The sequence below is a fragment of the Agelaius tricolor genome, unplaced genomic scaffold, assembly GCF_023055355.1.
Source record: "Agelaius tricolor isolate 1412-34295 unplaced genomic scaffold, bAgeTri1.0.p SCAF_12, whole genome shotgun sequence".
In the NCBI taxonomy this organism is placed as follows: Eukaryota; Metazoa; Chordata; class Aves; order Passeriformes; family Icteridae; genus Agelaius; species Agelaius tricolor.
Window position 1 is genome coordinate 23,191,613 of NW_027269272.1, and position 25,978 is coordinate 23,217,590.

Sequence of the window (25,978 nt, forward strand, 5' to 3'; positions counted from 1 at the left end):
TGGAAGTTCTCCTTGCATGAACAACTTTGGGAGCAGAATCTCTGCTGTTCAGAAGGGAGTGAGTGCCAGGGAGGCCTATAACTGCACTTCAGCCAAAATGCATTTGTTCCCATAGAATTCCAAAGAGAAAACTCCTATTGACTGAGAAAAACCCATTTATTATCCAAAGGTTTGTATTTATCATCTGTTTCAATGGAGCTCCTCCCTCCTTTCCCTCCTGTTCTCTCTCACCTTTCTAATAACCTCTGTTCTTTTTGTATTTTGCACAATGAGAGAGGAAATAATTACACGTCTCTCTGCTGACAGTGGGTACTGCTCCTCCTCTTCCAAATGGAAACAGCAACTAATTCCCCTGCTAACATTTCCTTGTGCTGGGTGTCATTCTCCTCCCTGCCAGTCTGTTCTCAGGGAAAAGTAAGGAAATGAAAAGGAGGATGTTGTTCCTTTCGATTTTTATTTACGAACCGAACATTTTTAGACGCTTAAAATGAAGTCGGGGTGGGTTTGTTTTTTGAGAAAGAGCATTCTAGAGCCCTGAAATGAGATATTCAAGAGTATCACTGCTGTGGGGGAGAAAAAATATGTCCACACCAATGGCATTACTGGTGAACTCCTTTACTTCAGTCACACACAGAGCTTTCTACACTGACAGGTCTCGGATATTCATGCGATCGGGTTTTATTGGCATCATTTATTCATCAACACTTAGGGGGGCAGTGGCAGCCACATGCAGGAGCATCCAAAAAGCAGCACTTGAGAATCACGTGGGACAGTTCACACAAAGTCTACCACAGGCAAGGATCAAATCCACTGGGCTCAGTTATTCCATTTATTTGCTGTGCTGAGCAGAGCATCACAGGCTGTGATGTTCCTGCTCTGCCAGGGACAGGAGGAGGTCACAGTGTCCACATGTGCTTCTTCAGCTCTAGAAATGCCCACCAAGCTTTGCCATTTGCATTATTCAGAGCTGCACACATTCTGCTCCTGGCTCACTGATCAAGTCAGTCTTTGGACTGTAAAAAAATTACAAATAATGGATTTGCAGTTTCCTGCTTTACAACTCTCTAGAACAAGAAACAATTGTTGACATGTACACAACTTTATTTTAAGGACACAGCAATCACAATGACAGAAACAGAACCATTACTTTAATACTGTAAGCTTTCCTCTGGGAACTGACTTGCACACAGTTAGATCCAAAAGCGTTTTGAAACAGTGTCTTGGGGGAAAACACAGCAAACCTTAAATATATTAACTTCAAACTGAATGTGCTTATCTCCTCCTTTTGGTGGCTGGTGGCAGTTAAAGCTTCTCAAAGTCGTGGCCGCTGGAATTCATTGCCTCGGGGTGCATCACCCTTCCCATGAATAGCACGGTGCCTGTGGACAAAGTGGGGAAGCAGGGAGGGAAAGGTGTCAGGAGCAGGAGGAGCTGAGGGTTTAAGGTGAGGAATACCAACAATAACCTCGAGAGCTGCGCTGTGTGATGGCTACAGGAACAAAAGTCTCAGGACCTGCTACAGGAAATGGCTCAGGAGCCCTGTTTGAAGAGAGCAACCAAACCTGAGCACTGGGCTTGTCTGGAGGGGAAGGGCAACCAACAGGATTTTGTCAAAAGGTTTCCAACCCCAGATTTCTGGATTAGTAACAAGCTTTGAGGCTTTAGCTACAGCTGTTGGCAGCTCCTCTTTCTACATGCAACAAGGGTTCTGCAATTTTAAGAACTGTCCCAAAGTGAGCAAGTTTTATTCTGTCCTGATTTGAACTTTTCTTTTTGGGGAGATTTTTGGATGTTGAGTAGCAATAAAGGCCAGGTACCCTTCTCCAGATATATTTTCTGTCTAATGTGTCTACAACAGTAATAATATTTAATTTTATTAATTTTTATTAATAATTAATTTTTATCTTATTATAATTAATATTTAATTTATTATAATAATATTTAATTTATTATAATTAATTTTTATTTAATTTTATTATAAAAGACCCCTAAGAGTTGGTATCCTGCCTTGCTGGGAATGAAGTTTGTGGGAATGAAGTCCCACAAGTGACTCTCCCCAAGCAGATCCATAAAACCCCTGTGGCTGCACAGCAATGTTTTATCACCCAGTCACATCCACATCATTACAGCAAATTACAAAAACCAGACTCAGGAATTACTTAATCCTTGTTGCCCCTTTTGCTGGTGAGTGCTGCTCTCATCCCTCACCTGCCACAGAGCACTTGGAGAGCACAACAGAATCATTCCCAGCTGTAATGTGCCTCCATTATGCAAATCCTTTGGTACTGGGAGCACATTTCACTGGGCTGACTGCAGCCAGGCTCCCAGGGAGTGCAAGGATTATGGATACTCAGGGCAGTAACACTGCTCTCACAACAGAAATGGTGAATTTTTCTTTTCTGGGAGTGTTTTTCAGGGTTATGTCATATGTTGGTGTTTTATCTGGAGAAAGATTCAGGGGCCATGGAAAAGGTGAGTCTTTCAATATTGGGTATTTTAAAACAAACTAAGGAAATGCATAATACAGGCCCAGCCCATTGGTCAAAACATGCAAATTTTCCTTTGACTGCTTGAGGATGTGCTGTGAAAAACTCAGAGAAGTCTGCAATATCCTCACCTGTTCTTCTGTTTCTGACCAAAAAGAAGAAGGGATGGTCCACTATGACCTGGGGGTAGAGCACTGCCATTCTGCTGATGGCAATCATTCCTAGAGGAAACACAACAGAGGCACCTTGTCAAGCAGCTCTGCCCCTTCTCCTGCTCCCCTCGCCTTTGTGCAGCCCCTGAGGTGCCACCCTCAGCACCAAAACCAGCAGGAAAATATTCCCAGAAAAGCAAAGAGGCCTGCAGAGTAATTGCCTATTCTGGCTTTGAATGATTAACAATGCAGAGTGCTGCCTTCTCCCAGGCTGAGGGAGCAGCATACAGATTTTAAGATGCAGAACGTTCAGAGGAGCTGTGAGTGCTGCTCGCTCACAGAGGGAGGTGCACTGCATTCACCAGCTCTGTGTTTTACACAGTGGAGAGGGAAAGGGAACCCTTAATGACCAGGGAACATGAAAATTAAATGGGCTGATCCTGCAGCTTTTGGCTGCTGTTTTTAAATGCTGCAGAGCTGAAGGTAAAATTAACTGTGAATCAGGCAGAGTTTGGCCCTTTGTTACTTTTATTTGGAGGTGCATGGATTTCTTCAGGATGTTATTACTAATTCCTAGTGTTTTATTTACTTCTAAGTTTTTCACTCCACTGCTCATAAAGACTGGAGCATGTCCATAGAGAGAGCTGGGCACAATTCAACCAGACCTGGCAAGCAATTCTTCCTTTCCTCAAAGGCTGGCAAAGAAGAGGCAGCCTGAAATCACCTAGTGATACACATGGGCAACAAATGTAACTTATTTTCATGTGCCAATCTGTAAAGCAAGCACCAGCCCCCAGAACTGACAGGGACCAGCTCTGGTTGTGCGTTCAGCACCTCCCATCCTATTTTCCTGGACATGAGCTTATTAAAATGCAGCTGCCACAACCACCTCATCTCCCTCTGACTCTCCTGGATCAAATGCCTCTGACCATCTCAATTAGCAGGTGAAAAATGATGAATTGCTCAAGTTCCACGAAGGAAACGTAGATTGCAGACTCTACTCTCCTGACAATCAGAAAATAGAGAAGAGGTTTTTCACAGGATGCTCAAAACTCCTGGTAAAACATGTTACAAAAATGCCAACACTTCTGATTTGCAGAATTCTCTTCTGCAAGCAGCACACTTGCTATGCTGTGTCTCCATGCTGCTATTCAGCTTTCCTGCCTGCACAGCAAATCAGTTGTAAAAAATTAATTAGCAGAGAATTCCCAGACATTTGATTTAATTCTGCTTTTCAGTCAGGTACCTGAGGCAGCAGCAGCTTCTGATCCTTCCTCATTAACTTCTAGAAATGCCTTGTGAAGTGCCTTTGCAAGGTAAAGTTCCTTGTTATCTGCAGAGGAAAGGGGAACAGATTGCCAGTGGCTCAACAAGAAGATTGAAGCATTTAAAGAACCCACCCCAAACACTGCCAAAACCCCAACAACCATTATCCACCTTTACACCAGGCAGGGTAGCAGAAGGGATTTCTTGCATTAAAACACCTTCTGCCAATGCCTTTTAACAGCACCATCTACCTCACTCGGATTTGCAGTGCTCTCCTACACCATGGATATTAAAATAGCTCAGGACTGCCCTGAGCTGAGCACAGTGTATAAAGAGAGGGTAAAAACAGCCCTTGGACACAAGATTTTAAATACAGTTAGTGGGGAAAAAAGATTATGACATTACAGGCATAAAACAACTCATTTCTGCACTAGGTACAACACAGGCTTCCTCCAGGAAAATGAGGTCTTTTCTTTCTTCTATTATATATTTACAAGAAGCTGAAGGGGAATATTTATTGCAAGAACCACCACAGAGCTAATTTTATTTTCAATCTTGTTTCTGTTCCATCCTTCTCTGTCAGTATTTTAATTCCAGTCCCAGCCTGCTCCTGCTGAATGTCTCACAGGTTTTGGTGGGATGCTGAAGGATCAGCTCTATTGGAACCCTCAGCAGCTGTAATGCCAAAGCAAGCCAAAGGCAGGAGGAGCAGCAGCTGGAAAAGTCTTTCCCCAGCAGAGCTCATTTGCTGCTCTGTACACTCAGCGCTGAATTAAAGCTCCCAGTTCAGCTGCTGCACTTCAATCTCACCAGCAAAAGCCCCAGATCATCCCCTCAGGGACTGTGTGCAGTAAAACAGAGGCTGCTAAAACTGGTACCAGGTCTAGACTTCAGTCCCGAGCCTTCAGCAAGGCTGTCCTGAGAGCTGGGATTGAGTTTCCACCCTGTTCCTTTAAAACATGGCACATGCAGTACCCACTTGTCTTTAACACTAAGCAAAAACCTTAAACCCAAACACAGTTTTACATTCAACAAAACATAATAAGTGGAGGAACACCCATTTAGCCTAACCATGTATTTTAATCACTTCTTTATTACTGCAGCCCTGAAGCCTGGTCCTGTGCCCTGTAATACTCACAGAAATACTCCACATTTTTGCTTCCAGTGCTTTATTTTGCATAGTTTGGTGGTGCTTTGGTGGTGCTGATGGAACTCCAAGGTGTATTCCTGATGAGAAATACACCTCAGAAGATTGGTCTCCACTTGGTGGGCTCAGAGCCCCTAATTCTGAGAGCACAAACACTGCTAGCATTTGCCATCAGGTATAAAAGGTGAGAGCTTTCAGGATCTGAGTACTAAAAGCAACATTTTAAGTTGACAGGAACACAAAAAGTGCCACTGCAGATGAGACCAGTACACCCAGTACAATTCCAGCTATGGAATTGCTGCTTCACAAGAAGGTACAAAAAGCCCTGTAAATGAAAACTGCAGCACAACTTCCAAGAGAAAAATATCCTCTCACCAGCATGAGCCTTGTAGCCTAACCCAGGTTTCTATCCACAGAGTGCCTTCATTCAGTGCAGTATAGAGAGTTCTGATTGCTCTGGAGCAATTTCATTTTTTCAGTCCTGCCAATCTCAAGGAACACCCAGCAAAGATCCCTGTGGTTAAGTTTTCCATGAGAGAAGCACTTTCTATTTGTTTTCCATTTGCTGCATTGGATATCTTTGTCCTTGGATGATGAAAAGAGCAATTCCACATCCCAAATTACCTTCTCTAGATTCTTCTCTTTATATTGCTGCTATCACATCCTTCTCATTCATCTCTCCCTGCAGTGAATGAATCTATTTTCCTGTGAAAGCATAATGTTGTCCCTGAGAGTTCAGGCAGCCTTTCCTTTGCTGCAGGTTGGGACTGTCCTACCCCTGGCTGCAATGCTCCATCTCCTCAGGATTATCCACATTCCCTTATGGCTTTCACAGGGAACAAGGTGGGGCTGCCATGAGCATCACTTCCTTCCTCTCCAGGAGCTTCTCTGAACGTGGATTTCCGTAAGAAAAATGTGGATTTTCCTGACTCGGTTGTGAACACCTCAGGGGAGTCCCCTGTGGATGTGGTGGCCAAGTTTCAGCTCTGTGCAGGAAGGCTGACCCCTGGGGAGTGGGAGGGAGCTGCAGCTGCCCCCTAATGAGCACGACTCTGCTGGCACCACACTTCATTTGTCACTATCTCCATATGTCTGCAGACTCCCACTCAGCTGCCAACTGGCTGCTCTGCAAATCTCATCTTTTAAAAAAAATACCATGTGGGTTTATTGGCTCTTCTCGCTTAGGCTGTCCCAGAAAAATTATATGGATGTCAGTCAAGACTTCCAAGAGTTATTTACTGGACTGATGCTCTTCTAACTACTTCTTATTGAGAAGGAAGTCACTGAGATCCCTTCACTGCTCACCCAGGTCACCTTGCATTAAAAGCAGCTGCTTTTAGGGCTCTATAAAACAGCCAGAAATATTATAACCATTTGAAGGGGAAGGGGAGTTTTAGCACTGAAATTAGTTCAAGTGCTAAGTCTTCAGTGGTGTTAAAACACTCAAGCAGTAAATTTATGTGATGTGATAAAGTCACAATGGTAACATCTCAAACAGCAGAGGTTGTTTCAAGATTATTTTGGACAGCTGATGGAATCAGATGCAAGTAGCTGAAAGTGAGAGTCAGAATAGAGGAGAGCTGGCAGCCCAAGGGGAATGTCCTCCTACTCACCTGTGGCAATTGGCAAAGAGCCTGATTCCTGCCAGGCTGCAACATTTGCAAAGTGCACCTCAGCAACACTTTCCCTGCTCAGAGCCCAGACATTCCAGAGGGCACAGCTGGTCCTCCTGGGTCCGTTTTGCAGATTGAGGGGGAAACAGCAAAAAATTCTGAATACTGAAAAATAATCCTGCAATGTGGTTTACAGCCACTAAAGCCACAGAGAATTTTGCTGAGGTCACCAATCTGCCTGCAGCTGATGACAGGATTTGGGTTGCTGCTGAAATTGCAGGAGGCTTTTCCTGGCAGCAATGCCAGAGCAACAGCACAGCAGGGGGAGAGGATTTGTAAATGCAACCAAATTGCTCAAAAATCTCTTTAGATTTAATTTGATTTATATCTTCCTAAATTAAGTGTCCAGTTAAAGATTTTGTTGAAATATCTGCATTTAAGACCTCATGAAGTGCAAGATTTTCCAGAGGGGTGACCCTGAGATCCACATAAACTTCCAACTTCCATTTCCTGATGTCCCATTCAGGTGTCTATAAAAGTCAGCTTTAAACAATTTGTCTTCATGACTTATTTTCCCTTCCTCCATCCATATTTTAAATGATGAAAATTAGAAAGAAGGAAAGCATTCTGTATTTTAACTACTTAAAACTTCATTTAGACAGTATCAACTGTGGGGTTTTCACTAAAGACATTACTTCAAAACCATTTTTTCATTCTTAATTTACAAATAACCTTTTCATGCCCAGGTAGAACAACCTATTTTCAGTGAAAAGCAGGAAAGCTACAGTAAAACTCATCAATTTTCTCTACACACTGCTCTATACTTAAATAACAAGGAAATCTTTAAATGGCAAGGAGTTAATTCAGCCAGGCAGAACATGGTGTTTATTTTGTACAGTACAATTGTCAGAAATACAAAACTTTAAATAAATCATTAGTCACATGGATTAAGACACAAGCATGTGGTTCTTTCTGCCAAACTCTTGTAAGTTGATGTCCCTGATATATAAATGAATTCTACATGGAACTAAATAAAAGCCAGGTGCTGCCTTTGTGGTTCCCTGTGCATTTTCCATTATCCTTGGAGCTTTTCCTCAAGTAAATAATTTCCTATAAATAGACCAGAATTTAAAGGGAAGCTGACTTTTCTTTGAGCTGGCAGAGAAAATGAACATGTTTTTCTTCAGAAAACTGCTATTTCTTTGAAAAAGGGGTTTTTCATTTATTTCAACTCTTTTCATATTAGCTAAAGCCAGTTTTTCCTCAATTTCACTGGAATAGTGAAGGGGGCAAACCAGTGGAATAAGCTACATGATAAACTATAAAGAATATTTCAAATTTAGCAAAAATGGAAGGCTATGAGCATCACAAACACTGCTGTGTGAGTGAGGAAGGTTTGCTTTATGAGCAGTGCTTGGACCAAGGCACACAGGAGTGACTGTCCCAGGGTCAGACAGTGGCAACAGGATTTCCCACCAGCCAAGGAGCTGCTGGATGGCTGGGGAGCAACACATGGAGCTAAAAACCCCAAAAATCAGACAGGTGCCACCTCAGTACAGAGCAGCTGGGGCTGCCCCTGGATCCCTGGCAGTGCCCAAGGCCAGCCTGGACAGGGCTTGGAGCACCTGGCACAGTGGAAGGTGTCCCTGCCCATGGCAAGGGGTGCAATGAGATGGTCTTTAAGGTTTCTTCCAACCCAAACCATGCTGTGACTCCATGGACAGCTTTAGGAGGTATTAAAAGCATAAATATCTCACTTCCACATGGATTTTTGAAGGTATTGGATATTTCAACTTCTGCTGAATGCAGGTGGCATTTGGGACTAAATTGTTTTTATCTCCAAACTCTTCCTTCCTGTGCTGCTTCCAGGTATCTGGGGTGTCACAGAAAAATCCTTTCCTTAGGATTTTTCCTCCTGAGAAACTGAGAGGCCTCAGGAACAAAATGAAACCAATGGTTATCTGCTGCTGTGGAATGCAACAGGTGCATCTGGGATTGGTCTCATGGGGTTGTTTCTAATTAATGGCCAATCACAGCCCAGCTGTCTGAACTGTCTCAGTCAGCCACAAGCCTTTGTTATCATTCCTATTCTATTCTTAGCCAGCCTTCTGATGAAATCCTTTCTTCTATTCTTTTAGTATAGTTTTAATATAATATAGATCACAAAACAATAAATCAAGCCTTCTGATACATGGAGTCAACATTCTCATCTCTTCCCTCATCCTGGGACCCCTGTGAACACCATCACAGTGGGGAGAGGAATTAATTGTGCAACAGCTCAGTGCTCCTCATGCTGGGAACAAAGAGCACTGGAGACACAGAGTGCCCCCCCAGGGGAGTGAATCCCACCCGGGCACTGCAGCCATGCCCTGCTCCAGTCTGCACCTGCCTCTTGCAGGGCATCACACTTGGCCTCCATCTCTAATGAGACCCAGCTCTGAAACACTCAGAGTGAACTTTCCCAGGTGAAAAAATGTATTCCCTCATCTGCCTTGAGAGACAAGACAAGAAGTTCTTACCAGACATGGCAGTGAGGTCAGCACTGCTGCTGAACAGCTCTGTAATTCCCAGACCTCTCCAGACATCCTTCAGATCAATTTCCTGTTCTACTGTGAACCTGGAGAATGGAAGAGAACATGACAAAAAGCCAGATGTAAGCACTACTTACTGTTATTAGAAGATTAAATTTTCTAGGTGAAAACGCCAAGATAAATAATGCAAAGTAGGTGATCCAGTGCTAGTGACACCTTCCAAAAAAAAAAATGCTTATAAACAAATGAGTTTACTCACAGCTGGATTTTTCCTAATACAGAAGCAATCAAAAATATGCTAATGGTATGTGCAGCCCCCTGCCCATAAAACTGCAGAGCAAAATTATGCAGCAGCTAATGGAAATGCTTACTTTTTACACAAGAGGTTTTCTCTAAAACCTGAATTTAATTGTGCAGATACCAGAACAGAATATCAAATGAGGCAAAGGACAGCAGAACTTCCCAGAGAGCTGCTGGCAAAGGAGGAATAAGATACATACTCCATTTTCACTTTGATAATATAAGGAAGACCAGCTATGAATATGAATATAATTATGAAGCATTGCTGATTCAGCTTCTAATTAGTGTGGTGGCACAATTGTAATTGGGCTTTGATTGTGAGTAAAGAGCAGGGAAAACAAATAGTTGTTATTGTAAATGCACTAAGTGTAACCTGGCAAAAGCCCTGCTCTGGCTGGGTTAGTGAGCTGGAAGGACAAACTGACATCTGTCCTGAGGGCAACATTCTGGGCAACCTGGGAGAGCTGAAAACAAGCAGAAGCTTGTTCCATTTACAAGGTGATTTTCAAACATTGTAAAAGCTATGCCTGGTGTCAGTAGAACAAAAAAAAAAAAAGACCTTTATGCATGGCCAGACTGAGACTGGACAGCTGAAGAAACACAGAAACATGGCAGAAAAATATTAGTAATGGCAGCCCCCAGGAGAAAATAGCAGATGTGTAGAGGGTGACACAGGAGAGTGAGTGTAATCCTTGTGAGGGGTGAGCCCTGGGGGCTCTGGAGAATGAGCAGGGAATTATTTGTGATTTACAATGTGCTGGCTGGAGCTGTCCAGCACACAGCATGGTCTGTAGGAGGCTGCCCTGCTTTGTTCTGGTTCCTGCAGCCACTGAGTCAGCCCCAGGCACAGCTCAGTCCTTGGTGATGGGGCACAGAAATGCTAGAAACAAATGCATGTGCAATCTCCTTCTTTGGGATGAACTCCCCAGCTCCATGGAGAACAACATGTTCTCTTCTAGTGGAAGTCTGGTCCAGAGCTGTGGGCAGGGCACAGCTGATGGAGAGCTGAGATGTCCAACCTTGGCATGCACCAGCCTTGGCAGCTTGAGAAAAGAATCATCTGGACATTAAACAGAACTGGATAAGAGTCAAGTGGATCTTCTTCACTTGCACAAACCTGAAAAAAATCCAGTACATAATCTACTTTCATAATGAACTTAGAAATGCCACTAGATGCCAAAAATCTGGGGTGGAATGGATATCATCCAGAATTATCATTATCCAGAGAATAATTTTAGGACTTAAAATAGGATCTGGAGATAGCTCAGCACTGATAAATCACTGGTGGCATCAGCAGTGTTCACGCACTCTGTCCAGACCAATTCCAGGGCATGCATGGAATAAAAACACAGGAACTGATGCTTGAGGTTTTATTGCCTTGAAAGTTCTCAAAAGAATCAGAAGAGACCAACAAAACTTCAAGCACTGAAGAAGCTTCTCATGTTGTTCTGGCAGATCCTGCATCAGTTACTGTGGTAACAAGTCTACAAGCTGCTCATTCAATCAAATTTCCCTGACCTTTAGGATTCAAAACTAAAACCACTTTTACTCTCACAACACACTTGTAAAACATGCCCACAACTACTTTAGAGACTCTGGTAAAAAGCCTAAAAAAGCTGAATTGAGACTTGATTCCCAATGCTAGGGTTAGTACAGTCCAGTCCAGAGGTCCTGTCTGTGCACACTAAAGAGTTCCACAGAAAATAAACTCAGAAATATTTCCTTCTATATTATATTTACATTGAAACGTTTTGAAAACCACTTCCAGCTGCACCTACTTTACAGAGAATGCAAATGATTGTTAAAATGCATTTTATAAAATTTTCAGAGCTGTTTCCCTTTGTGGTTTTTATTTCACCCCAATATTAAATGCATCAAGCTTTCAACACGATTTAGGTAGGAGCCAGCAATGTCAAATTTATAAGAAATATTAGGATAAGAAAGCAGCAAGTAAAGTCTGCACGAGAAGTAAAAAATAAGAAAAATAACTGCAAAAAAAGCCTTTTTTTCTTTCCAAGTGCAGAGTATCAGAGTAAGAGAGAAATGGAAATCAGGTGGGTTTAAGTCTCTGGGCCATCAGACAGCAAACACCCATCTGCTCAGAGATGCCAGTGACCCAGAAAGCAGCTGTGGCACAGGATGCTCCTGCACACTGAGCAAGGGGCAGCCCTGGGAGAGGCTCAGGGAAAAGATAAACCTGGAAAGGCTCCCTGAGCATGGATGTGAGGAAAGGGAAAGCCAACAGATGGGCTGTAAAGGCAAGGAGAGCCTGGGGGAAGGACAGCACGGGAGATGGAGGCTCCATCCCTGCCTGGAAGCTCTGGAAAGGCAAATCCTGAGCAGCTGGAGGAGTGAGGGGCTGCCCAGCATCTGCAGAGGTGAGTTCCTGCTTTTTGTGAGCAACAAAACACACCCAAAATACCACATCAGCTGTACAGATACCAAATGATCCCTTCACAGAAACAAACCTCATTACTGCCCTTCTTGGAGTTTTGTGGTAAAACCCCACTCCAAAGAGATCTCCCCTCTTTCCTCACATGCTCTGAAAAGCAGGCAGAGTTACAGATCAATTATTAATGAGATTTCCAATATTTCAGCTGACATCAGGACCAGCCTTTTCTCAAAAGTACCAGGGCAGCTTCCACAGCCTGAAATTTAATTTCAGGCTCTGCAGTTTGACATAAACATTCAGCAGGAGTTACCCCTCAGTCAGATCAGGATTTCTGTGCACTCCTCCCAGACAGTGAGGATGATATCCAAAATCAAAGCTGACAACCTAGAGCACAGAACTGACACTCCAGCTCATTTCCCACACTCTGGGAATGCTGAGCTCCACAGTACTACCCCTGGCACTTGGTTATTTGCACTTTGCTGCATATCATGTACCAGATGGTCATTTTTGATTTCCCCCACCATCTTTTAGGTACTCCTGATGCTAAAAATACTCTGAAAACTTTTTAATACTTTTAATTTTAGTACTTCAGTATCAAAAATCATGGAACGCTAGCAACTGAGAGCTTTAAAAACCACAAAGGGAAATCTGAGAAACAGACACTGAAGAGAAGATTAAGTAGAGAAACCAGCAAGTCTCTGGAGATTTTAGCTGAGAATCAGGACATTTTAATGCAATTTAAAACTTGCACAAGCATTAGAATAAAATGATGCATTTATGTCACTGACATTCTGTAGTTAAGAATTAACATTCCACATCAGGCCATCTTTTCTTCTATTTTACAGCCTTTTAAGAAAGAAATAAAGATGTGTTCATCTTCTATGGTGTCATGCAACCCTTAAAACACTGAATTTTCTGTGATTTCTAGGTGCTCAAGAGCCAAGAAGGATGAAGGTACAGGGTCTACTCATCAGGAGAAGGGAACTGCAGCCTGGAGTGATTCATCTCAAATGCCATCACTTCAAAAATTCCTGAGGGTTCTGAGTGAGCCAAAGCAAGACAATTCCAGGTTTTCAGATTGGCTCTAAGGGATGAAATCCTGCAGAAGGACAGGCAAACAGAGGAATGGCTGCAGGGCCTGACATTCCTGCTGGTGATGCCCTGTGCAGGCTGCCCTGGAGCAGAGGCTGGGCAGAGCTCCAGAATAAAGCAGGGATTCATTCCAAGCATCTCCTCCATGGATCCACCTTGGGCAGCACCAGAGCCCAGCCAGGGCTGCACCCAAGATGAACCAAAATGGCCCCAAAATGCACCAGCGCTCCCGGGCTCTCTGCCTTGGATCAGTTCTGCTCCATTTGCACCTTGCAGTTCATTGTCCCATCCCAGCTTTAGCCCCTGCAGTCCCACCCTGCTTGTTTTTCTCTCTCCAGCCCACGGGGTTTGTGCTCTTGGGGCTGAGATTTGGGTCATTTGTCCTTGGTGCCCAGCTGGAGCAGGAATTGTTTTGTCTCCCTGCTCTGTGCACAGAGCTCAGCATCCCAAAATGTGAAGCTCAGACCCACACACTAAAGCAGCACAGAATGGGAAACACAGAAAAGCCCAAACCTGAGGCATCATTTGGAGAACAGGCCCTGGGGACAGAGGCACTGTTGGCACCCAGGCCCCAGTGCCAGCTGCTATCAGTTCCAGCATCCTGGCTGGAATTTCAGCCAGCTTGTCCCCAGGTGCTAGGAGCAGCCTCCAGGATTTAATCCTCTGAAAACAAACAAGTGAGAGAGCAAAAAACCCCCACTAACAGCAAAACCAGGCAAAAACAAACCCCAAAACCAACAACCATGCAGCTGCTCTGGGCAGGGGAAGCCAAGCAGGTTGTGGGCTTTTCTCTGGGAAGATCCTTCCTTCCAGGGCTCAACGGGCAGGAATTGGGTGGGATTGTGTTCCAGGGGAGTTCTGTGCCTCTTCTGTGGTTGTGTCTCAAGGGCAACCAGCACTGGCCCATTCCTCTTCAAAAGGGGACTTGAGACAGCAGGTTAAAAAGTAAAACCAGAAAGCTCAAGGATTTTTTTTTTCTTCATTTTGGTTTGGATTTATATTGAGTTTTGAGGAGTGATTTTAGTGCTTGCTGCTTTTTCTTTTAAGGAAAACAACCTTCAGCTAACACCACTTATCATTTTGGCACCATCTGAAGATTTTAAAGCTATTTTAAATGCACAAAAAAAGCAAGAAGGTTGTTACAGAGATCTGGGCACACTGGAACAATCCTGAAGAAGGGATCTGCAAACTGTAGCACCACTATTAGGTACCAGTTCCTCCCATGCTCTTCAAGTAATTTATGTTGGAGAAACAGCTTTGTAAATTAGATTCATGGTCTGTTTCACTCCTATGCAAAAAGTGGATTAAAATGTTGATCATTTTAGTCTGGGTTAAGCTGGAAACAATGATTTGGAAATGAAAATGAGGAAGTATAATTTAACCATTCTGTACAAATCTCTCCTTTGCCATTAAGAGGAATAATACACAATTTCATTTGCACACAGATAATGCAGACAGAAATTGCAAAGTTGTGATTAACTCTGCTTTGGCAAGTCATTCAGACCCATTACAAATGTATAAGTTTAAAAAATGTTCACTTTATAATTGGATAGCATCTCTCAAGATATAAAAATTTAATTTTATTCCAGTGCTGCTTTCAATTTCTCAGTGGACAGAGCCTGGAGGCCACATTTCATAACATGCCTTTCTGAGTCACAGCATCAAATATTTATGAAGTGTTTATTTAGAGCATTGACAAAATCCTGTAGATCACCTCTGAATCCCTAATGGAATCCAACACCTTGGGAGCATGCAATTAATTTCTGGATTTTTTGTCAGGAGACTGCAGAATTCCTACACAATTCCAGGCTCAGGATAGTTATCTTTTGTAAGCTGAAAGCACTGAAGGTGATTAGCATGTGTTTGCCTCTGTACAGCCTGAATTTGCAGGTGTTTATCCCATTCTTTGGGGTTCTTGGATAAGAAGCAAGCAGCCCGAAGGCAGAATAAATAAGGACATTTTATGATCACACAAACCCCAGGCCTCAAATCCCCATGTGAGAACCTGGCCACAGAGAACCCTGGAGTCTCTGCAAGCAGAACCCCAAATCACCAATATAAACTGAATCCAAGTCATGACCACAATTAATTCTGTTTTCAATGTCATTCATGTGTTTAGATACCCAAAATACTTCAATATGGAAACTGGTTTTTACAGATTTTCTCCATAATCAATGGAGGATCTCCATAATCTGCTGTGGAAATTCTAGGAGAGAAGATGCCCAACTTCAGCACTTGCTGCACAGGCTGCTGTCCCAGGCAGAGAAGGAAAGCTTAAGGATGGAGGAATCCTCAGATTTCTCTTCTCCTTCACACCCAGGTTTGCCCAGGCCTGCAGCAAAAGCAGCCTAAGAGAAAAATCCCCTCCCATGTGTCTTAGTGGACTTTCTGAGGCCTCTGGGACCTGAAGCTCCCAGAGAAAACAAACAAGAAACAAATCCCAGGAACAGAGAGCAGCAGGTTCAGTGTGTATAAAACCTGCAATGCAGCTCTTGGCTGCTCCTCCTGCTTCTTCAAAGGAACTGGGGCTTAAAATCAGAGAGAAACTCTTACTAAGGGGACTGAAAACCAGCCCCAAAATGCTGCTGGACCCTCAGCACTCTGCCTTTAAGCTTTACAGAGGAGTGGATTCCATCTCAATTTGGGATCAGGGCATGCTGACAGCACCAGTCCACCTCACCCTAATTTATCCTGGCTGGCCTTGTTTATTGAGCTCAGCTCCTGGACAGTGGTCTCTGCTTTGGAAAGGGAGCTGATGGACTGCAGGGAGCCTGAACCTGTGAAATGGAACAAGCTCACATCTCCAAGTCACCTGAAATCAAAGAACTGTTTGAATGATTTGAGTTGATTTTTTCTGCAGCCACGTACCCACTGCACAGTGCCACGAAAACAGAAGAAGTGGAAGTGATTCCTTTCAGAGATGGGCTCTATTGTTACTTAAACACTTCCATGAAATCATCATGAATCACTTAAAGGACAGTGTGAGCCAGCTGTACATTATTAGTGACATTTGGTAGTAAACAACTCTGCTACCAAGCCAGGCAGAGCACAGGAATGAGAAATATCTGAAGGTGGTAGAAGCAGGATTCCAGGAAAGCTCCAAATGCTGTATGTGGGCAAATCTGCCCTGAGCACACAGCCTGTGGCTGCAAATGGACTGACACAAATTTCAGCTCTTCTGGTATTGATGTCTTGTTATTCTTTGCTGCTCTAAGGAAAAAAACTAGCACTTCTTACAGATGGGAAAAAACCAACCCAAAATTGACTGGAATTACCCCTCAACACTCAACCATTGGTGTCAACACAGACACACACCACTAGAACTTCTGAAAATAGCAGCACATGGAAACCTAATTAGCACCTAAATGAAACATTTGGTAGTTCAGACTTCCAATATTTCTGTGGCTCCTGTCTAAATGGAACTTATCCATAATGAGTTCTGCACTACTCTGAGCATCATTCTGGGTGGATGAGGGAACTTTGCTTTCTGGAGAGCTCTCCAGAGAGAGAGGAAAGCTGAAACAACCTCCCCCTGCACTGCATCCCCAGGCCCTGCTGCCAAAGCCACCCTCCTGTGGCTGCTGCATCACTCCAGGCTCGAGCAGGACAGCTCAGGTGTTCCCTACTCTGCTCCTCCAGCAGTGGGGATGCAATTCCCCCTTCCAGGACACGGGAGCACGCTCTCACCTGGGCAAGTACACTTCCACTTTCTGCTTCTTCACAGAGTTAGCCCACTCATTAATCAAGGAGGCCTTGACCAGTGGCTCCAGGGTGGCCAGGGGAACCTCCTGCCTGGAGAGGACAATCATCATGCTGATCTCATCCCCCTCATAGGGGATTTCCAGGACCTGGTAGATCCCTCCTGCTTCGTTGGAGCCGTCGCTGAACTCTCCTAGAGGAGGAAAACAACAAAAACCCTGTTAGAGCTATTTGCTTTTGTCTGTAGTGTATTTACTAGATACTGGAACTAAAAATGACCCTCTTTAGGCTATATAAAATTTTATATTAAATTGGTTTCTTCATCACAGAATTTGAGGCTTACATTTGATTTCTTAAAGAATACAAGCTCAAGCTATCACACAGTTTGTAGATAATCACAGCTCTGGGACATAACTTTCAGTGGTTAGGCAGAGAAGAGCCTAAAATTTAATGCTGCTGAGACTTTCAGGGAAATGGGCAGACATGTTATTCAGGAGAGAGGATTTTTCAGTGATGAGATTCAGCAAAATGCTGCCAGACATTTTAGAACCCTCTTGGAGCTCAAGCTCCAACTAAAAATGATCATTAGTTCTGCTGTTCAAAGAACCAGTCCAACAGTAAAGAACAAACATTACTCATTTGAATGTTTAGCACAGCACAAGAAAAATATTTTTGTGATAAGCAGGATTAGCTGAAGAATTGCAAAGAACTTCAATCCAATGGATAAATATTCTGAAATCCATCCTGTGGCACCAAGCAAGTCATTATAAATGTTGCTACCAGCTATAATACACACATTAGGGAAAAAAACAACCTCTGAATCCCTTCTTTGGGCAAACAGCACATTAAAAATTCTAGGTGGAAGAAGAGACAACAATACAAGTGGATATTACTGCAACAAACCCATTAAGTGAAGATTTAGTAGCTCTAAATTGCTAAAGGTCTTACTCACCATAGTAGAACTCTCCCTGTTGGTACATCATTGGAATTTGCACTTCACTTTCATCATCTTTAGTGAAAGAAAAAGTTCTGGTATTTTCAGGCCTGAACTGTGACTTCCAGTTGCCTTTAAAGTAGATTGCATTGATGAGAGCCAAATGAGTTAGAGCACCAAAGTCTCTTGAAGACACAAAATCTTTGATCATACCTAAAAAGAAACCCAGCTGTCAGTCTGCATGTCAAAGTGAGCATTAAATCCAAACTTGAGGCAGCTTGAAAAATGCAGGAAAATAAAAAGCAGTGTTAACATGTAATTTCCAATTCAGATGTTTCATTAAATCTCCAATTAAAGTGCCAGTGTTTTGTAAACCTAAATCACAGTGTAGGTGTGGAAACCCTTCCATCAAGGACGTGTTAGGCAACTGTTTCTTGATCACTACTAAATACACCCCGCAAGGAAGCCACGTGGAGAAAGGGTCACATTTGGAATGTTTACCCTGCTGCTAGGAAACTGTGCAGCACTTCCACCTTAAGGTCAGAACCTGTACAAACTTTGGTTCCAATCCAAAGAAGCACTTAAATGGGTGCTCGATTTAAAGGGGATTGATTTAAAGCTGCACCCATTGCAGCTTCACCTGGGCCAGCTCTGTAGGAGCTTCAGCCATCTTCTGTTGAATTCAAAGCCAGGACTAAGCAGCAAAAATCCACATAAATTCCCAGCATTTGTTCCAGTGGCATTAGCTCTTGAAAAGCAAAAGAGGAAAACCATCTAGCATCTGCTCTATTCATGGGAGGTACAGCAGCTGAGCATGGCAGCTGCTTTGCTCCTACTCCTGAATAAGTCATTTACATCAGAATGCAGTCTGGTACCTGCTGTAGCTCATCTCAAATGCCTTGCATTTCACCCAAATCGTTCCCAGTTTGGTAAACTGGGTGCACTGACCAGATTTGTCACTGTTCTTCAGGAATTACAGCCTCCTTCAGATTGCCTTCTTGCTCACTTCTATTTTTAGCTGACATCGCAATGCAAAGTGTTCAAATAAACACATTCCTCCATCTGATTATTACTACTTAATCCATGGTTTAAAAACCAAATTAATTCTGCTTTCTGGAGCATATGATCCTGACTAACTGGTGTGAAATTTGTGTATCACAGGGCTGGATTTCTTCCGGGTTGCTGTTTGTACTTCATTTTATCTCGAATGTTCGAAGGAGGGAGGTGTGACCAACACTCACTTGGAGTTGGAAAAAGACAAAAGGGAAACATTTCCAGATTTCTATTTGGTACTCATATTTCTTTATGTTTTTTTCAGCCACATCTTGTCCATACATTCATGAAATGATAAGAATTTTCCTGCCCAGAGGAACCTTTGATGGCTCTGTTTTCTGCTCCAAGCCTCCCAAGATGCTGAACAGGCTGGAACTGAAACCTGCCTGTGCTGTGCTCCTTTCCCAAGGGGGAAATCAGAGAGAAGGGGACAGATGAGGGACTGGAACCACTCCAACCTGACACCTAGAGCCCCCCAAGCTGCCCTGGTGGGCCCTGCTTTTCCTTTTCCCTCAGCCAGACACCACAACCATGGAAACCCTCTGCAATCTGCTGCATCACTTCCAGCCAGCTATTTCTGCAGCCTGAGAGAAAGGGCAGTTTGTTAGGAACAGAATGGCTGCTTGGAACAAACCAGACCGTTCTCAAAAGGGAATAAAAGCATCGCAGAAGGTGCTTTTCCACTCTGGAGCTGTGCTTTTCCAAAAGGAATTATGGATTCTTAAGTGCTCAGACTCCATGGGGATGTGTTAATTCCTTCCAGGTGATTCCAATCCCTTCAAATTCCCAGCGGTACAACTGTGGCAGAGCCAGACCTCCCTGGATTACTCCCAAAATCTCAACCTTCAGAGTGGGCCAGGGGACCCAGAATGAGAACAGGCTTTGATCCCTCCACCAGGAGACTCCCAGATATGGGGACTGTGCATGGCTCCAGGAAATGCCACCTCTCTGGGAGCTGCCAAGCCAAGCAGCCTCCTGCAGCTCTCCATGTGCATATTTACAACAGTAATTTTGTGCTTAACTCCCCTGCTGCAAATTTGTGTTGTGAAACTGTTGACAGCGTTCCTAAAATCAACTACCCTCTCAACATGCTATCTCGTTTCCTCACACTGCAAAATATTACATTACACACTCTGATTTTGTGGTTCAAAATTAGCTTTTTATTCCCCACTATTCTGTTTCTCAGTACCTTGTGAGTATGAGCTCCTCAGAGGAGGAGTGATACTCCACACATGCAAAGCACAAGCCAACAACCCCTCTGCAGACAACTTTTCTGCCATTAGCAATAATACTTTTGTAAAAAAAAAATTAAAATACTATTAAAATGCCTACCATTAAAACAGTCTCATTCAATAAATGTTACAGATGGTAAGACCAGAGAACAAATATTCAAATAGATGCCACATGATGAACAATGACTAATATTACTTATGACAGATCATTCCTACACAGGAAAAAATAGAAATACTAGAATTTTTCTCCTGGGAGGAGAAACTTCAGTCTCAGACAGAACAGATGAAAGCCAAAAAGAACCAACCCAACACCACTGCACAAGTTTGGAAGCAGAAACACTTCTGGCAGGAAGTGCACAAAAGGATCACATGCACTTACTATTTGTGTGATTCTCCACCCATTTATTGATCTGAGTAGCAACAGCTGCACTTTGGCTGAAATCTACATTCTCTACTTCAGCTTTGAAGTATTTTTTCACCAGCTGCAGGAATTTGTCACTGACATGGAACCCATTCTGCACGTAGAGGGAGTTGGCAATGTCCAGCACGTAGTGACTTTCATCAGCAGTTGCCATGTCAGAAAGCTCCTTCAGGAAGGCAAACTCTTCACCTGGGGAAGGGAAAAAACACCTTCAGTGGTTCAGAAAGGAAAATTATTCCATGGCTTTTCTGCTGAAAATTCACCAAAATGTTTTATGAGAAGGAAAGCCATTTTTTAAACAAACTTGTTTCTAAACCTACACACACCTTCAGATCTGAAGGAATAATCTCCAAGATCATATTACTTAGAGCCTGTTTTTTCTAGTAGCTATAATTACTCTAATTAATGAGACATTTGAGTCCCACCAGAAGCAAAGCTATCAATGGAAATTCTTTCTACACCAAAAAAGCAATTTTAAAAATTCTTCATACAGGTTCCATTTCCAAATCTTACCAGAAATTCTGGTAAGACAGAGGAATCTGGGCATGTCCTGTCTTTCTTCTTCTTCTTCTTGTCCTCCATCTTTCCTCCTGAACCCCCATTCTAAATCCCCAAAATTCTAGGTTTTCACCCTGTGACAAGTTAACCACCATTCTATCCAAACCCTTGTGGCTTGTAGCTCCTCACACAAAGCTGGGAATTGTTTCCATGGGTTAAAATCAAAGGCACAGGTGTCTGTGACTCCGTGCCAAGGTCTCTGAGCCCCCTGCCAGGGTCTCAAGTCCTCCAGGGCAGCCAGAGGGATGTCCTGGGTTCTGACATGTCAGCACCTGTCTCAGCTCATGCAGAACCCCAAAGTTTGAGCCTGCCCACCAAGAAACCCAGTGATTTATAAGCCACAGACATCAGCAGGCTGCTCCCACCCTGGCTCCTGCTTCTCTAAGACAAAAAGTAATAAATGATGCAAAGGCCTCACCGTTTTTCAAGCTGTCAAAGCCCATGGAGTGTCGGATTTCCTTCAGGGTGGTGCCATGGGCTCCCAGCTCCACCATGCCCATGGCTATGGCAATGCTCAGAGGGGAGAACAGGATGTTCTCATCCTCCCTGCTGGCTCTCAGCTGGTTGTAAACGTTCACTGACAGCTCAGCGATGGTTTCATCAGGAAAATTGGTCTTGAAGGCTTCGCTTTGCAAAGCAAGCAGGGACAGCAGTCCAAGGAAATACATGACTTGAGATTTTAAGGTCTGAAAGATGAAGTTGAGACAAAAATAAGGTTGTTGGATAATATAAAATTCAACTTGACATAAAGAAGAGTAATCAACTTTTTAATCTTAAATCTGTGGGGGAAGAAAATCCCTAGAGTTCAATGCACAGTGCAGTTAGTTGGAGGAGACACTATTAAAAGAGAAGTGATGATGTATTTTCACACAAAAATAACCTCCTCCCTTGTGTAATGGTATGTTTGTGAAATCTTCCAGCCCCAGACCAACAAAACACTCACAGCTTCTACAGAAAGGACCCCAAAGACAGCAACCCCTTCTTCTCTCCTTCCCTTTGGAAATGTGGCTGTTTAGCAGCACTGACCATGGAACTGGCTGTGTTTCTGCACTTTTCCACAAAAAAACCCCAGAAATCAGCTATTTCTTTCATTTGACCTTCTAGTAAGATGGAACTTATTTATCTAAGTCACTTGAAGCCCCCAACAGGTAAAAGAGTTTCAAGCACTGTGAGAGAGCTCCCTGACACCCGTGACAAAGTAACTGTTCTGAGATCCTGCTCCCTTGCAAAACATGTGGCAAGCAGCCAAAAATTCTTTGAAAGAAAAAAAGGAAAATCAATCATGCCTTAGTTACCAAATAAACCCCCTTTTGTTAGTAAATAACAGCGAGAAGTTGGGTAGCTCTGCTGGCTGGGAATCAACCCCCACTCAGAGGATAAAGGTACTGTACAGTGAGAAAGATCCACCAGAGGGAACAAGGAAGGAAACTAAATTTAAAAAAGGGTGATGCTTCTGACTAATCCATCCCCCAGGCTCTGCTGAAATGCTCTGGGGTAAGCAACAGTTCTCACTCTAGCCCAGTTTAGCTCACACAGCCACTGATAGTAGAATCCCAGCTCCTGGAGCAGGGAATGTGTAACTTCATCCTTCCTTTTTTATTTTCCTTTAAACTCTGTGCTACCTTGGCATGGCTGAGAAACAGCAACCAGCAGAGCTCCTGTTTCAAGTCCTTCCCTCTGCCTCCAAGGCACAGCAGAGCAATTCCTCCTGAAGCAGGGCTTGGACAGGACAAGGCTCAGGGCTTTACCCACAAGTGTTTACAAGTTGTTGTGCCAGGCTGCAGGGCTCGGCAGCACAGCCCAGATTTGTGTGAACGCTGCTGCTCCACACAATCCATTTGCATGCAGGCAGCCCAAGTGCCTCTCCTTATGCTTCCTAGCAATGCTGGGGCTGCATTACCAGGTTTTATAGACATGGCACAAAGGGAGCTTTATACAACATTTATATTCTGCATTTCATCTTCAAAGGCCTATGTAGCATTATCTAATTCACTCACACGGCGCTGAATGATCCATAATTTAAGTGTTATTACTGGCATTTTATAGCTGAGAAAATACAAAGAACAACAGGGTACACACACGTGCCTTGGCAGCCACTGGTGCCAGCACTAGTTAAGATTCCTCCTGTCCCCCAGCCTCTATCAGCCTTTTGTTCAGTGCTGAACTGAGAAAATTGAAGAGATGAACCAGTGCAGCAATCCCACATGGTTCAGGGGAGAAGGAGAGCCTTGCCTCTCCCCTGCCTCTCATCCTTCCACATATGTAAGAAATGTTATCCTTCTTAAATTCCCGATAAATTATCTATGGTGGCATCACTTCACTTCTGTGGATTACTTGATGAAGCTTCCTCTGATTCTTAGTAAAATAGCAAGAATGTCCACTGAAGGCTTATATTCTATTTAGGAACAGCACAGAAAAGTCATAGAATTCTAAAGCACCAGCTTTAATCCTTCTGCCTGCATGTTCCAGTGCAATGACAGAACTACCCAGCACTGCTGCCCAGTGCAAAACACCAGTCTGACCATCATTATTTATTTCAGCAACACTGAGACACTATTTATAACCCCAAACATTATCAACACACCACAAACTTCCCCAACAAAACTGCTTAATAGCAGTACATTTTTTTTAACCTATCCATTTATAAATTATTGACTTAAAGATATCCAAGTTTCTGCTATAGAAAATAACTGGATTTCTCTGTGATGGTGGGCATTGTAGATTTCTTTATTTAAATAAAGCCCCGGAGCATGCCTCTGCCAGTGTTACATAAGGCTTGAGCCAGCACATCCCCGTGATAGACTGAGCCCAGGTATTATTCTCTTATCCTAAAAGCTGCACAAGGCAAGAAAAGCTTAACAAAGCTCCATCACACAGGTCTGTAGTGGCACCAAAAATGGTGCTCAGGAAATAGATAAGCAGGAGCTCATCTTGCTTTTGTTGAGGATGAGCCCAAATTTGGGAGCTCTCCCACACTAATCTATACAAACAAGTTGTGCAGCTCAGTGTGGATGCAATTACACAGAGAGCTGAAGCTTTCCACTCCTGCATCAAGAGCAGCTTGAGCTCACTTGGAGACCTGACGTGGTTCAAACAGATGTGAAATAATCTGCAATTCTCAGAAAGGGAAGTTCCCCAGCCTTGCAGTTGCAGAGGCAGCTGCTCAGCACTCCATCACTGATCTCTGTCCTATGTACCACTGCCAGACAGGCTTAAATAATTGCACAGGGGAAGGAGGGGAGAAATTTATACATCTTAATTAAGTGTTTAACATGCAGGTCAGACTGTCTGAAAGCTAATAAAATATTTGCTATTAGACAATGCTGGAACCCCAACATTATATACAAATCAAAATCGTATTTCTTTCTGACCACTCACCAAAAGCTCCTCATGTGAAATAATTATGTTATATTATTTTTCATTATTTAGTTGGACAGAAAATAGAGTAAGTACATAGATGGAGAGAAATAAAATTTATACTGAAATGCTCTTAACAAGACAAAGTACCAAAGTTATGTTTTTAACTACAAGCCAAATCCCACTGGTGGCAGCACAAGAGGCTGAACTGTGCAGAACAGAAGTTCCCAGTAGGAATGAATTAAACCCAAACAATTTTGATTTCCCCTCCTGCCCTTCCACATCATTTTAGTCTAGAGATGCTTTCTAATGAAGTTCACAGTGAAGTTCCCCATACAGACACCAAGGGGAAAGGAAGATAGGGAGGCAGGAATGAACACATGGATACAGGCAGAGAATTTATCAGCTCCTTTGCTGGCAATGCTCTCCAAAGTGAAAATACAAACACAAATGAATGAGTCCAATGCAAGGGAAGGGGCTTTAAAGCAAACTAAAGATCTGTGGGTGCTGGTCAGTGGGGAGGAGGCTGTGAAACACCACAGATCAATCCTTTTCCCAGAGTGAAAATGCTCTCCTCTCATCCCTCTAATGGGAGATGCCTGTGGTAAATTCCTCGGTTCAATTCCTCTCACACTTCTGGCTCATGCTCACACTGCTCCACTGACAGCTGGGAATCCAGCTCTTGATTACCGTTCCAGCCAGAGCAGTTCCTGCTCCTCTGATCCTGCCTCACTGCAGGCTGCATTACTCGGGGGGTCTGGGCTTCCTCAGGCACAGGAGGGCTGGGTCCCACCAGGAGCTGGCACAGGTTCTGGAGCAGCATCTCCTCAGCATCCCTGTCCAGCCAGAGCCCAAGGCACCCTGGGTTGTCACTGCAGCAGCACTGAGAGCATCTCTGGACTGCCTGGACCCTACTCACAAACACACTTCAAGTTGAAGGAAATGAAGCTGAACATTATGTAATGCACATCCAGAAACTTAAACAGTCCCTGGGAGTATCATCAAAATTTTACTCAGTCTTTTCTGTCTTCCTCAGACATCCCCAGTACAGTCTGTCACTGCTGATCTGCATCAATGCAATCTGGTTAAATAATCCTGCAGCAGTGGGAAAGGAGTCAATGTCCCGACTGAACAATGTTTATAAATCAACAATCATCAGTTTCACATGTTGCTGTGTACATTTTGCTTTCACTGGCTAAATATAAGAATTTAAAAAAAGCTGTTAAAAATGCTTTCACTCCTCAGCCATACAGTTATTAAGGCCAAAGGTATGAATTGCTCATTTCAGACAGATTCTGAATTTTGTTTGATTTCAGCAATTGATGCATGAACACTTCTCTCCTACCAGGCAATCAAGGAATCAGTGCAAACAAATTCTCCTTCCCACAGCCTCTTCTTGAACAACAGTTGTGTATCACAAATCCTCACTTGCTACAGAGGTTTGTCAGAGCATATCAGTTTTGTTCTGGCTTGCAACTGTTCTCAGGGGGAAAAAAAAAAACAGTGATGGAACACTAAAACAAAATTCCAGATATCCATCCTTCAGCAGGTGTCGGCACTGAAGTCCACCTGGTTCAATTCCCAGGAAACTTTTTAATTCAGCATTTCAGAAAACAGCTGGAAAGGTATCAGCAGCCCCAAAACTCAGCCCAGCACATTTCCCCACGTGGCCACAGCCAGCTCAGGGCTGCTGCTCGCCTGCCCTGGGGCCAGCCCAGATGTGCATGGGCACAAGGGACACCCAT

The 25,978-nt window shown here is 43.5% G+C and overlaps 1 protein-coding gene across 1 annotated transcript in view; it reads right to left on the reverse strand.

Annotated features, from left to right (window-relative positions):
• Positions 1-599: 599 nt before the first annotated feature.
• LOC139595134 (neuroserpin) overlaps positions 600-25,978 on the reverse strand; it is a 46,021-nt gene continuing 20,642 nt past the window's right edge. Inside the window, exons 2-9 of the mRNA XM_071438129.1 lie at positions 21,295-21,562; positions 20,277-20,507; positions 17,631-17,825; positions 16,667-16,871; positions 9,184-9,281; positions 3,885-3,971; positions 2,618-2,707; positions 600-1,379 (exon numbers count right to left, since the gene is read on the reverse strand). Of these exons, the coding sequence (XP_071294230.1) occupies positions 1,303-1,379; positions 2,618-2,707; positions 3,885-3,971; positions 9,184-9,281; positions 16,667-16,871; positions 17,631-17,825; positions 20,277-20,507; positions 21,295-21,544 (1,233 nt within the window). The 5' untranslated portion in view covers positions 21,545-21,562 and the 3' untranslated portion in view covers positions 600-1,302. The remainder of the gene's footprint in view (positions 1,380-2,617; positions 2,708-3,884; positions 3,972-9,183; positions 9,282-16,666; positions 16,872-17,630; positions 17,826-20,276; positions 20,508-21,294; positions 21,563-25,978) is intronic.